Below are 14,490 nucleotides of genomic sequence, written 5' to 3'. Positions count from 1 at the left end.
GTCTGTTATTGTTCTATTTCTTTTTATGCTTTCCTCTTCCTTTCCTCTTTCATGGATGTTGTGTTTGCGACTTTGTTCCCAAAATTAATTATGACTGTGGAAAATTTCTCGAACCCATTTCAGTTTTCTTAATTAATTTGAGGAAAAAAAGGGAATGCAAACTGCTGTTTTCAATCACTATACACGAATCAAAATAATTGAGAATTTACTGCAATTAGCACCCAGACAAACTGCATTAGTTTTAACTAAGTAGAGTTCAAAGGCCAGTGGAACAGCTTTTTGGAACAGAAAAAGATCATGGGATACCTATATGGTATAGTATTCAGAGTCTACAGTGCTAGGGCACTTAAGAAGGCAGCTAGCTGGTAATAGTTTTCATAGTGATTTGACCTTTTATATGACTGATACAACTTAATTAGCTTCTTCCTTCTAAGAACTACAGATTTATTTTCATTTTGTCTGAAGTTCTCATAATTGCATGATTTTAGCTGAAATGTTTAAAGACATTTTGTGTGATTTGTTGAATTTTTCAAGTACTATCCTATCTGAACTAAAATTTGATAAATATGAAAGTAAGCTAGCTTATACTACTCTGCAGCTGAAAATGTGTCATTCTTCAAGTTCTTTTCACTTATAATGCTGCAGAAGCTTTACTGCACATTCAGAGTGCACTTATAGTATTAATTACATATTTGTAGCATTAATTTTATAGTATTTATGCTATTAATTACATATTTTCAGAGAAATGTGGCAATCAATATTGACAATGATTTACTATACTTGACAAAAGAATGAAACATTTTGTTCATTTGCTGCAATATAATCCTTATATTTTGCTTGAATATCTACTTCAACAAGATGTACAAGGAATGTTTATATAAAAACTACTGAAAGACACTAAGAATATGTATTCAAAGTACTAGTAAACACAATCTGCATTAAAGTAAAAAAATCTTATTAGGTTTTGAAAAAAATGTTATGACATATTGTATGATTAACTTTTCAGCTTCAGAAATACTGATTCTTCAGTATTAGAAATTATAGGACAATCCAAAGCAAATTATGTGCAAATGTTTTTTCATATTAAATCAACAGTAATAGTGAAGCTATAGTTCAGCTCCTAAAGAAGCAAGCTAAATGTAAAAGATTAAAACATTTTATTGAAGGTTTTGAAAACTTCTTACCCAGAGAAGCACAGGCACAGATATAACAACTCATGTTTTTTTGTTTTTTTTTTTGCTCTTGGAAAAATTGAACATTCAGTCCTTCTGCAACCAAGGAATAATTATTTCAAACTGAAATAATGTACAGTGCAATAATGTTTGAAATTTAAAAATGACTTTACACTCAAAGTGGCATTTTAACGTGAATATGTTTCACAAATTTGTTGATATAATGTCTGTTATTACAGCACACTTTGCAAAACTTTTATTTGTGATGTTATAACCACTGCAACTCTTCCTGCTTAAACTCCACTTTAATGGTTTTCCAGTTGAATATTTAGGTTATTCTTGCTCTCTCTGAAGCGGTTTGCGTTCTGGAGGTAGCACTGGCTGTAACTTCTGCCAGCGTTGTGGAGGCCAGAGGATATGAGTAGCACGGGCATGTAGAAGTCCAAGAGAAACCTATATCCAAAATATAAACCAGAGAGATTATTAAATTCTGCAAATTAAATAAAATGGGGCAAATACAAAGCAGATGATGATTTGTAAGAGTGATCAGACAATGCAAAGCCAATAATTAAGAACATTTTGATGTATACTGTAAGAGGAAAAGAAAAACTGCTTCAGTGAGATAGTTTTTTCTTAATAAAATGTTTCATGAAACCTAAAACACCAGTGCTGAAGTGTACTAGTTATAAAAGGCACTAACCAGGTATGTTTTTTTCACGTTCAAAAAGAAACAACTGGCCAAAACTGGTGAGGCACTTTAAAATCCACCAAAAGCTTGTGGTGATTACTTACAGCAAAGAGATTATTTATTCTGGGTATGGCAGAGCAACACTCAGTATTCAATTCAAGTATCTATTCTGAAGTTAAACAGAACTAGTGTCTCTCAGATTTCAGGTAGGTATACTAATCACACGAGGATACTGGCTTTTCTTAAACATACTATGCTCTCTATTTATCTCTTTTTTTTTCAAAAATCTGTTTTATCTCCAAGCAAAAATTGAAATGACTGTAAATCATAAATATTTTGTCAGGTTTAAGCTGTATTTCAGGTAGAATTATTTGATGAAATCAACCTACAAATCAAAGATTTTTCTAGTTCTGGGAGCACTTCCACTTCATTCATATCCTTCTCAAACATGCTTTATCATCTTATTATTAATTCATGTTCTTTAACTTCAATAAATTAAAAGTTAATGCTGATATTGCTTACAAATAAATCAGTTATAAGTGCAATGGTTTAGAAAACTGAATGGCTTATAAAATAATAAGAAAATTACAAAAACATTATTTTCAATTATAGTATAGAATGCCCAGCCTAAGAATTTCCTGAGAATAGAACAGTCACATTTTCTGATTGGGATAATAATACAAGCCCTCAGTGTCCATATTTATCACTGAAATGAAGAGAACTGATGTGGAGTTACTCTCACTCAACTTGAAATGTCTGCAGAGTAGACCTCTGCATCTTAAATGATTAGTTTGCAAACCTTTTACAGATAATAGAGAAAAATAATTTTTCCACCAACCGGATACTTCAGTATCCAGAGCCAATAGAAAAGTTATAAACAGGACATAACTATGGTTAGAAGTATTGGAGTGTCTCTATATGTGAAAAGACTAAATGATTGAGATTCTTAAAGAGAAACAATGGGGTCAGAAGTCTACAAATTCATGAATGGAATTAAGAAAAAATGTATAGGCCTTATTTACATATTACATGATTATTTCTCAAAAGGAAGAATGAGGAAACATCAAATGACATTACCTTGAAGAATTTCAAAGCAAAGAAGAAGGAAATGCTTCTTCATATGGTGCATAATTGCATACATATTACAGGATACCATAAAGACCATAATAGAATAACCAACTGGTTATAACAGTGGAGGTAAAGACCGTCATACATAATCAAACATACAGTAACAGTGTAATCTCTGCACTCCAGATTAGTCTCCTAATCTGGAGATAAATGAGATATGAGAGGAAACACTAAGCGAAAAATTATGTACTTGCTTTATTCTTATGCTCTAAGAATCTGGCATTGGCTGCTGTCTGAGCCAGAAGTTAGATGGACTTCTGGTTTGAACCTGTACATTCCTGCTTAAAATTTTATGTAAACTCCGTTCTTCCATTCCCTTTTCCACCACAAAAAAAAAAAAGTGATTTTAGTAAGCAGTTAATTCAGCATTTTATGCAGATAGACACCAAACAGGCCCCTAGGAATATCTTTAGCTAATTTTCTTGATTTAATTTCACAGGATTAATGTATATTCACCAGTCTTGCTCTACTACATAATCAAATCAGTAAAGCTGAAGTGGTCTATATCTAATTCCATACTCTGTAGCTTGATGAAGCAGGTGCTGAATTACTTGAATGTAATTTGGTTGCTTAATAACCCACAATATCTGAAAGAATCAGGAGATCACACTGCAATTGCAGTTTAATATCATATTTCACTTTGCTTGATCCCTTGCAGGGAGCACTTGACTCCTTGGGTCCATGGCAGCTTTTCTTTTCTACATTTAAGCAAAGGACAATTAAGTCCAGGCTGCTAAGTGACAACTCCATTTTGATAGCCTTTAGCTACATTTTCTAAAGTCTCACTATACTTCTAGGTAGTTTGTTGGCTACTTACAGAATGCACAATGTCCTTTATCTCAATTATTCCATAAAGTGGTCTGCAAATGTGATATTACCACAGGGACTTGTACTGTGAGTATACAGCATGATAGCACACATATTGCAGGCTGGTGACAAAACCCCACTGCTGCATTTAAAATGTGATAGCATTAATACAGAGAAAAATACTAGAATACTCCTCTTGAACACAAATAACATCTCATTTTCAAAACTCTATGTTTTTCTCAGTGCATTGTTTGTTACTGATACCAATAGGATGTGTGCACATATACTGTGACTATAATAAATGAATCCAAATTTGTTTGAGGCTCAGCCTGGGAATAATTTTGTCTGGAGGATTACTTCTACTGACCATCATCTGACTTGAAGCTAAGAATGAAATATCCTCCCTATAAACCTGATTTACAAGACAACGTGACCAGTGTTAAAAAGGAAAAGTGGGTATTGCTGGGTTATAGAAGTCTTTACTAGGTAACAAATGACACTGATTCTGTAGGTTTCTTTTGTAACAACTTAAATGTTCACTTTAAAAGCACCTTGATCAGTGACTTCTCCAAAGAACCTTAATAACTTTTGCCCGTTGCCTATTATTATTCTGCAGTTACTGCAGCAGCCATGAATTTCACTAAGGAAGAACAGAATTGTTCATAGAGAATAAGCTGCCTTTACTAATGGGCTTTCGCTCATCCAGACTAGGCCGGGCATAGGATAAACTGAGAGGATTGACTTCTCCTGGCAAAAGTAAAATAATGAAATAATCTCTTAAAAAAGAAATTTAATCAGGACCCTTACTTACAGACATTATTTACTTTCTTTAGTTAAGAAAATAAAATTACTCCCTTGAAATACTGTTTTGACTAAAATAAAAATTAGTCCTTCACATGCATACATTTTTTAAGGAGCATCTTTCATTTACAAACATGAGGAAGAGATGTCAGAAATTTAAATCGTTGATTCTTATTGCTATGTTTTGATCTTTTTATTATTCTTGCTGTGGCAACAGCAGGCACTATACTGAACTGAATTATTTTTGTCCTTAACCTGAGCTGTTAAGGCATTAATTCTATTTTTTTAAACCTGTGCATATTTAATTGCCCAGCTGAGAAGTCATTTTGTTAACACAGCAATTTTATCTGCAAAACAAGTTTTGAATGAATAATACTGTTTTGACACTGCTACTGTGATAAAAGCGTATTCCCTGGAAGTCTGCTCATTGTTCATATGTTAGTTGCATGGAGACTGATTAGTTTTGGCATTGCATTAGGGAAAGATAAGCTTAAGTTTAATAGTGCTATCTGCAGTGGTATTTACAAGTGTCTTGCTCCTTCTATCCTAATGGGTAGGGATAAATGTACCTCTATTAGTATGGAAGCAAATATTGCTACTACTTCCCCTGATTCCAAAATATGTTATTTTTTAATACTCATTGACTGCCTGTACTCTTCACATCTTCTTGTCTGTTAGCCATTTGACATCTTGGCTGTCTGTTAGCATGATGTCTTTTCAAATCCCCAGTCACGACGCATAGAGCAGCACTGAGACTGTGTGAGAACCCTGTGTGCACTTCTGCAGTGGTGCACACCAACACTTCTGTGGAAATCCAGGTCCTCAGTCCAGATTCCAAGACAAGGAAAAATAGGGCTTTGTAATCCACACAAGAGGTAAGGATGAGGCCCTAACCAGAGTTTTCTCAATTTTCTCAGGATATATAAACTCTACCCAAGCCACTAAACTCAGCTACTACTGCTTCTTCATTTTCTACCTCTTGCTTTTATTTTACATTAGAAGCATTCCCCAGAGGTTTCTGCCTGCTTCTTCTCTCCTTGAACTTTTGGACTTTTGGTGATTTTGCTCTGGCTTAAACAGCCGGGACTTCAAATTCTATGATAATATTAAAACGAGAACTTTCACCACTGAATATACCCAGAGTAACTGCAGTGCAGAACCAAAAGAATAGACATTTTCAAGCTTTTTGAATGCTCAAATTCATAGTCAGTCAATTTGCTAATGAGAAGATATAATAAGACAAAGAGACAAAAAGCTATATAGGAATGTTTGTTCAACTGTTATTGTAGCCCTTTAACCCAGTATTACTATTGCTAGTAACAAGTTGCAGACATTGAAGCAACTCTACCAGGCCTCAAGAGCAAGTTTTCTCAGGCCTTGTCTCAACTTTATGTACCTGCCTGGAGCTTTGATTCAGCTTGTTTAACTGCAACAGCAGTTTTTCTAATGACCAGGTGGCTATTGCCCAATTTGTTTTACTTTTGCCTATATTTGTAGCATCTTGTGGTATAAGCATCGTTTTTATATAGGTAGTAGTAACAAGTAATTATTCTTTGTAGAATGAAATATTTCTGACCTTAGCATAATAATGTGGTTTAGGGGAGTATAGCTCAAGTTTATAAACAACTCAGCAATGGTCATAAAAAATAATAACAACAACAATAACAACAAAACTGACCTGAGAGCTGGACAAAAATATTTTAAGACAAACAAATAGAACAAAGAACAAGTTAGAAGAGCAAGGAACGTATTTAGCATATGTAAAGCAAACCTTATATAGACTAAATACATAATGTGGAGTTGCTGATCCATGAAGAAAGAGTAAGGCATAAAAAAATGTTAGCAAATGTATTAATAACCCCAAGGGGAACTGAGAGTCAAAAATAGAAAGTCATCAATGTCACACTCCTCCTGGAGAAGATTTTGGGATGATGCAAAAATACTTTCCCTTCTTTTTGAGGAGGTGGTTGCTGCCTACTTTAGCACCTAAAGAGAGTATAAACAATGAGAAATGGGTAGATTTCAAAAAGTGTATAACATTTAAAAACTATATTATTAATGAGATTTGCAGTTTATTAATTTGATAATTCAGAATGTGAATGTTAGTATCGTTGTAACTAGACTAAGCATATTAACTATTTATTTACTGTATTTTAGTTAAACTGTTAAGATATCCATTTGTCTAACAATTAATTATTAGTTTTCTGTATCAGGTGCATTCCCCTTTCTGCTCACAACAAGATTTTGGCTGTAACATGATGTACATAATGCTACATAGTCTCAGAAGTGATGCAGAACAGAGAAAGGTCTTTGTTTTTCTCATTCAATGTTTCTTTTCTGATTTTTCCTAAATGAAAAAGGTTGTTTTGATGGAACTTTAATAAACACATTTCAATTGCACTTTCTTCTGATTCTGAAAAAAATACTTTCAAAATCATAAAAAGAAAATCAAATTTATTTTGATTTGGTTCTGAGTCGGGGACAGTGTTACTTCAATTTAAGTTTGTTATTTTGACAAAAACATGAAATCTAAATGAACCAGTTAAATCTTTGTGTCAGTAGGTCTTGCAATAATCAGATTATAGAGTATAAGGAAATCTTGGAATATATAGATCTGTCACAGGAAGACAATAATAAGCAAATCATTTAAAGCACGGCAGCAATCCTTAACATTGGATCTAGACAACGATCATCTCTGAAGAGGTACTTGAACAAGTGCTTGAATACAAATACACTACTTCAGAAGAAAGAAATGCTATTTTAAACTACTATCTGAAAATGACCTTGTTTTATCAGGTTCAAGCCTGGAAAAAAATCTCTGTTCATTTGTATTTTGTCTCTTAGTCTCCATAATAGATGTTTACATTGTTCCAAGCCTCTAAAATGGCATTGGAAGAGAAGTACAGTAGCAGCCTAACACAAACAGGAAAGAAAGAGTACTAAATTAAACGTGCCATAGACTACTTGTGTACACAAGAAATTTCAACAACAATGAGAAAATTATGATTCTAAGCCATACTTCAACCTTTGGTTTTGAGGAGTCGCTTCGGCTTTAGTGTCTTAAGCTGAGTTATATTCTACCACTATTCCACAGGAATTCCAAATGCTATGGACAATAATGAACACTCGAAAATTAAAACGGTCTCAAACCAAAAAGAGATAAAACAGTAAGATCAATCATAGTGTTTTAAATTATGCTTTCTTTTCTGTGAAGTAGCATATTCTCACTATATCTACTTCTCCTTTTGTTCATATGCAGGTTAGTAAAGAAGCTTTATGTACAATCTTTTACATGCCCAGCACTATGGAGCATTAGTTGTATTTAAAATTGTGTATTTCATAACACAACATCATTTGGGGGCAGAGGGAGATTCGGTAGCAGTTTAACTATTCAAGAGGTCTACTGAGACTACATTTTGCTGACTGGATACTTTCTACTGCCCACAGAAATTCTTAAAGCTGCCCATAAACAGTAAGTGAAAAATCTCCTCATATGGAGGAATCCTGGATGATTTAAAAGTTGGCACCATATGAGCAGACATATAGCTTTAATGCATGCTTCCAGATGTAATAGTTCACAGCCCTGCTACCTATATCCTATTAGCCATTAGCCAATTAACTGCAGTTTGCCTATACTCCAGTTCTGGAAGGTCGGGAATGTCAAATTTGTGTGGAGTTTGAAAACTGTGTGCAAAGGGACCAGATTAATGAGAAAGGAGAGAAGAATGTCCTAGAAGATTTCAGTCCCCGTGCTTCAGACAAAATGTCAAGACAGAAACACTTAGGCAGCTATGCAACATTTCAGCTAAAATACAAGAAAAAAAAAAAAGCATGGGATAGGTATCTGTGTCAAATTAGATTGCTTGTCTTTAAGAAAGGTTGTTACCGTGGGTTTTGATATTAGATTGTAGGTATAAAACAGTCTCACAGAGAATTCTCCCAGTAAATTAGTCTCTTCAAAAAATCCATACTTTAATAGAAAGTAAACATGATTGCTATTACATTTCATTTTCTGTACATGGTTGAATTTTGAAACAACTACTATCAAGCACAGTAGCAGGGAAAAGGCTCAATAAAAATAAAATCCTGTGGATTATAGTAGAATCCCACAGAAACCACTTCCTCTAGTAGAAGTATCTGGGATAATGAACAAGGCAGAAGAAACAAATATCCTTGACCTCCTTCTTTTATGAATGTAAGAGTCACACGAAGATGAGAATCAATAAATTATTTTGTATATTAAACCCTACCACAACAGATTTTGTTCAACTTACATCAGTTTGCTGAAAGTTGGCATAACAAGATGCTAACTCACTCATGAATGTAAAAAGAAAAAAAAAAAAGATAAATTACTTTCAACTATGTGGCAAAATACTAGCATCTTCATCATTCTTTCCTCTTCCCTGAACAAATCGGACTTAATGGAGCCATACAGATCTAGTGACAAAGAAAAGAATGCAGCCCATTAATTCTGTTAGTAAGTGTTCTGTTACTGTTCCATTAGTTTGATAGCTGAAGCAGTAGCTCCAGCTATAGATGAAACACTCCATATGTGTTTGCTTTCATTGAGCCTACTGTATAATCAGTACAGGTCTTTATTAAAGTTATCAAACTCAGAAGTGTTCATTTAGATAGAAAATATATTATAAAAATATATGAAAATATATAAATCACACTGTGGTAATCATTTAATTTTGAGAAACAGTTGTAAACATTGAAAATACTCAAAAATGATGCATATATACTACAAATATAAGCACAGATATAATTATAATGGCAAAATAAGATGTAAAAGAGCAAGCAAAATATATTTCAAATGTAACAGATGATTCTCGGAATGAATAAAATTTGCACTGTAGCACAAAGTACCTGAAATCAGTATAACAATTGTGACTGCTCCAATTCAACATGGTTTTCCAATTTAAGCTATTCATATTAGAAGAGGTGGGCACTGTCACTGCATCATAATTAGAGCTCAAGTTATTGATTGAACTGAAAAAAATGTAACGTGCTAAATATCAAAATAACTGAGCTGCATTCCGTTTCATTCAATCACTCTGCATGCCTAGATTAGGCCTAAAGTAACAAAAGAGATAAAGGAAGGAAATGTTCACTAAAGACAGAATGTGTTTCACATACGAGATCTTTCTACAGTTAACAATACAGAGACTGATTAACCCTGGACCATGATTTACATTCATAAAAGTCCTGCAGATTTAAAGGAATTAAGAAACAAGTAGAATATTTTTTATTTGTTTTGCAGAGAAATCAGCTGTCAATGCTGTTGACTAAATTAAACAAAATAATAGGTTTGGTACAATCATTTATATGTGCTGACTTCCACCTGAATGCATTTTCTTCAAATCAGCAAGGACATATTATTAAAAGGGAAACCATAGCTAATTAGCTTCTTCCCTGCCTCCCAGTTTCTTCTTCTGTGTTTTCTAATGATATTTTTAAAAACTTATAACACAGCACTATTGTCTTTTATCTTCAGTGAGTATTGCATTCTTAGAAATCATCCTGTCTTGCTGCTGATTAACAGAACCGTTGTGCTGAATAGGTCTACAAAAAGATTTATAAACCAATCTATTATTTATTTTAAAGATTTCTACTTGCAAATATGGTGATAGAACTTGCTTTAGTGCACAGTATGATGTGCTTTGCATGCTGCATATACAAAAAGATCATTTAATAGTTAAAAGCGTTTTAATATTTCACTGAGTGATGTACAAAATTCCTAGACTAAATAGGATCATGTAACTCAACAGAAGAACAGAATGTACTAATAGCATTCATGAAACAGCCCTACATTATAAAGTAGTAATATATTTACAATTCAACATTTTAAGGGATTGGTAATTTAAGTGGCAGAAAATAGTTATTATAACACATTCATTGCCTTCCGATAGAAAGCAATATCCCAATCTGTGCATATTAATTATTCAGGGATACATAAAAGCATTCAATGTGAATTCCTGTTGAGCAAAGTATTGTGTCAGTGTCAACACAGTCAGGAGAATGTCTGACTAAGTGACATTTTTCAGCTTACTACGCTGATATTGATTATGTGCATTGTCTTTCTTGACTGAATACTTAGGACATTATGTAGAAATGCTGTACATTACCAATTAAGTTGATTATTCTGTTGCATGTCATTAGTTCAGAGTTTCATCAAAAGCTTTAGCAAACACAGCAGTAAGGTTCAGTGTGGAATCCCCCTGCCCCAAGGACAATGGAAGGAGTCACGCAATGGCTCCAAAAGCTCACAAACACCCAGAGATTACCGGCATCCACTCACTACTCCGCTCCTTTTCAGATCCAATTAATCCCTGCGGACTAGCGCAGTGAAATGATGCCCTCCACCTTGTTGTCCCTTCTCTATGAAGCTGGGTGCTTCCAGGAGACCAGGACAGCAGCGCCCCAGCACTGCTTTCAGCAGTTCTGCAGTTCTGTGATTTACTGCGACGCTCTGTGCAAGGCAGGACAGAGTCCTTTCATATAGCTGCTCCGGTTTCACTGCTCACTCACACAAGAGCCAGGCAAAACCTGACTCTGATGAAGCAGGCCTCAATTAGGAGGCGCTAGCATTGCAGATTTCATCATATTTCCAGAAATATGATTATGCCTGAGATTGTATGGATGCAAGCTGGGAGAGTCAGACTCATTCGGAGTAAACCCAATGGTGTTTTTTCTCTGTCAGGAGGAAAGAGTAGACTTCAATTCTTCAAGACAAATGAAGGGAAAAAGAAAGCCACACTAGTTACCCATTGCAAAAGATCAGAAAAGTACCTAATCTTACAGACTAGAAATCAGAGCGACTTATAAACTTAAGGAAGTGTCAATACTAAGGGATTTCATGGAGAATATCCCATCCTGCTGCCACCTCGTCTGCTCTATAAGGAGCAGCTCTGACTTGGCTGACTCCAGTCATGAGGACTGTTACAGGATGGCATTGGGAACAGCAGAGTCCAGGCATTTAGAAAAGTTCAGTATCTTAAATTTTACTTGGCAGATGATCATATCACAGTGATTATCAAATGATGAGGTAACACAGATAAAGACAAAGTTAAGTAGGAGAGCAGTAGCCAGAAAAGCTAATTCAAGGGAATAGGTGAGAAAATACCTCTTAATTAAAATGAAATGGTACAGCACACTTTACGGTATTACAGGTGTTACTGGTCAAGGTAAGTCTTTTCTAAAGCTAGGAAAACTGTTCAGAAAAGTTCATTGAAATTGTACATTCAGCAAATAGTTTAATAGCTTTAGTCTGATATGAATCAGGTTCTTGCAACACTGTTAATAAAATCATTTTGATTTTCTCTTATCTTAAAGCTAGTTTTATTCAATAGACTATTCCACTTAATTAAATATTTAAAAAAATCCTACTGTGAGGCTTGTTTATATTTTCTTTTAAAATGGCATAGAGAAACTGTCTGCCTTGCAGAAAACATGCTGTTGGCAATACAAGCTATGAAAAGCAATAGGGAGCGAATATTCAATGCGCAGCTAGAATATCAAAATACCATTAAATAGCTGCATGATTTATAAAAGATTTTTTAATACAGGTCTTTGTGTGAGGATAGCTAGAGCTCATCGAAAATGGTAAATTTCATCAAGATAATCATGTATGTGTAATCTCCCTGAGATGATTTACAGGAAAAAAGCATATAAATACTTTAAATACAAACAAAGATTTTTCTCAATACTTATAATGGCTATGAATTTAAGAATGCTTAAATACTTCCTTTCTTCTATCTGATTTATCCCCTATATTTGTTAAACCTATAGAGAGGAGATTAAGTGTACTAAAACCAGCTTTTACTTTATCCGGAAAAAAATTAACCTCAAAAACATTCATTTTTTCCCTAATCAATCTTACTATGTTTTAGCATTCCATGTTTTTATGGTACTGTGGCATTTGTCAAAACACTGTCTTTTTGATATAATTCAAAACATATAGCTATCCTTTCATTTTGTAACAGAATTTGTGATTAAATAATTGCCTATCATTTATGAATATTATTTCCACATCCTACATATCTAATCCTTTTCATCTTCGTATTTAATGTCTTTAGTTAACTCCTGAGCAGCTTACAAAAATGGCATAACAGTTTTTTCTGAGGAAAAAACGTCACAAAAATAAATCAGAAGTATGATAAGATTCATATTGCTTTTCAGACACTGTTGCAGTTCTTTTATACATGCCTGAGCCTTCAAGGCTGGATCTCATATATGAGATTGTTTAATTCTCTGCAGTAAACTCCCTCAGTGAGGAAAGCAGCTTTCGTGCATGCCTGCGAAGAAGGCAGTTTTATAGAGATGCTGTCTCTCAGCCTGGCTGACGTGCGAGGTGGCCCAGGCAGATCTGACTGACCGTGGAAGAGAGGCAGGAGACAGGCAGCCTGGCGGGTGCAGTCCGCCATCCTTACGGGGACATCATAAAAACTGAGAAGGACAGCAAGAGCCTGCTATGAGCTTGAGGACGATTACCCTAGAGGTCCCCTTCATTTGCCTGAACAGAAGTATCTGCTGCCATTTGAGAGGTCCTAGGGAACCTCTACTGGCTGCCACCTCTCCTCATTCAGAAGGGCATAAGCCTCCTGTGCTGTATCTGCCAACTGCACCTAAATGTCTCAGCTTCACTAGGACATGGGAAAACAGGTTGTAGCCAGTTATCTTCTGAATAAGAGTCCTCTCATTGCTCTCTTCAAGACCTTTAGTATTCTCCTTGGAATATTCTGGCCATTTCTTTTCTATTTTCTTTTTGCTCACTAGTTTTCCTGCCTTAAGTAATGAGGCAGGATACTATAAACCAAATGCCAGAGGTGCAGACTGCATCCTTTCAACACAAAATGCTATCTGTCTATCTATCTCCCTCATTAGCCATACACAGTAACCAGATTTAATCCACTACTTTGCCATCAAGAGCTATATTTATCTCAAGTAGCTATTAAGATTTGCTCTTAAGCTATATAGCATGAGCAGGAAAGTAGTGGAAGACTAATGAATTCAGTTTCCTGTATATTTAATAAAATATTCCCTCACACTTGTAATCAGACCATAGATCAGCAAAGCATGTGCTGAACTTTAAATACTCAAGTAAAACACATGAGCACATTATTAAAATTAAGTAAAATAAAATAAAATGAACATAAATTTCAGTGAGCTGAAGATGCAGATTTCTTAACTCTTTAAATAGCTCAGTTTCTCAGATTATATGTAGATATTAGACTATTTTAGCAAAATATAGCCACACAGGACTGTCAGACCATCTGCACAGGAAAAGCATTAACACATTTAAGTGTTCTAAATATTAAAGTTCTAAATATTAAAATTTAGCATCATTAAAACTAACTCATTACACTTCCACTTCATGATAGAAAATCAACTAAATCAAAATTGCTTTTAAGTGCTTACCTTTAAAACACAAACTTATTCAAAATATACTGCAAAATCAATAGCAATCTTTTATCTCAAGGTTTGAGGAACACATTTTAGGTCAGCAGCAGACTGCATGTCCATCACCATTGCTACAATGCCTGGAGATCCAAGTACTGTCTCTGAAATTAGCTGAGGAGACAGCAGTAGTGACACATGCAGACAGCACAATCTGATACATTTTCATCATTTTGCTCTGGAAAAAATATAGGTCTGTATATTTACTGTGCTGTTTTTTTTTTTCTGCTTCAGGAGCTTAGCACTAAAAGCAGATGAAAAAATTACATATTTTAAAATTAATATGATTCTGAGACCATTATGAATAGTTCATCTTCTAACTTGCTTTAGCATATTAAATTGCTATAGCTAATGGCTGAGGAAAGCTGGTAGTTGCAAGTGCTTTGCAATGGAGATCTGGCAACCTTTCTGTAGCATCTTTGTTCTCCCACTACT

The 14,490-nt window shown here is 34.5% G+C and overlaps 1 protein-coding gene across 2 annotated transcripts in view; it reads right to left on the bottom strand.

Annotated features, from left to right (window-relative positions):
- Nucleotides 1-1,140: 1,140 nt before the first annotated feature.
- The window catches only part of IMMP2L (inner mitochondrial membrane peptidase subunit 2), a 488,691-nt gene continuing 475,341 nt past the window's right edge, over nucleotides 1,141-14,490 (bottom strand). Inside the window, exon 6 of one of the 2 annotated variants that reach the window (XM_068933150.1) lies at nucleotides 1,141-1,625. In XM_068933150.1, the coding sequence (XP_068789251.1) occupies nucleotides 1,506-1,625 (120 nt within the window). In that variant the 3' untranslated portion in view covers nucleotides 1,141-1,505. The remainder of the gene's footprint in view (nucleotides 1,626-14,490) is intronic. The other variant, XR_011139303.1, reaches the window with a different exon arrangement.

The sequence above is a fragment of the Struthio camelus genome, chromosome 1 (assembly GCF_040807025.1).
Source record: "Struthio camelus isolate bStrCam1 chromosome 1, bStrCam1.hap1, whole genome shotgun sequence".
Lineage (NCBI taxonomy): Eukaryota > Metazoa > Chordata > Aves > Struthioniformes > Struthionidae > Struthio > Struthio camelus.
The sequence above is the reverse complement of the archived record's forward strand: the minus strand, read 5'-3'. Positions and strand labels throughout refer to the sequence as shown.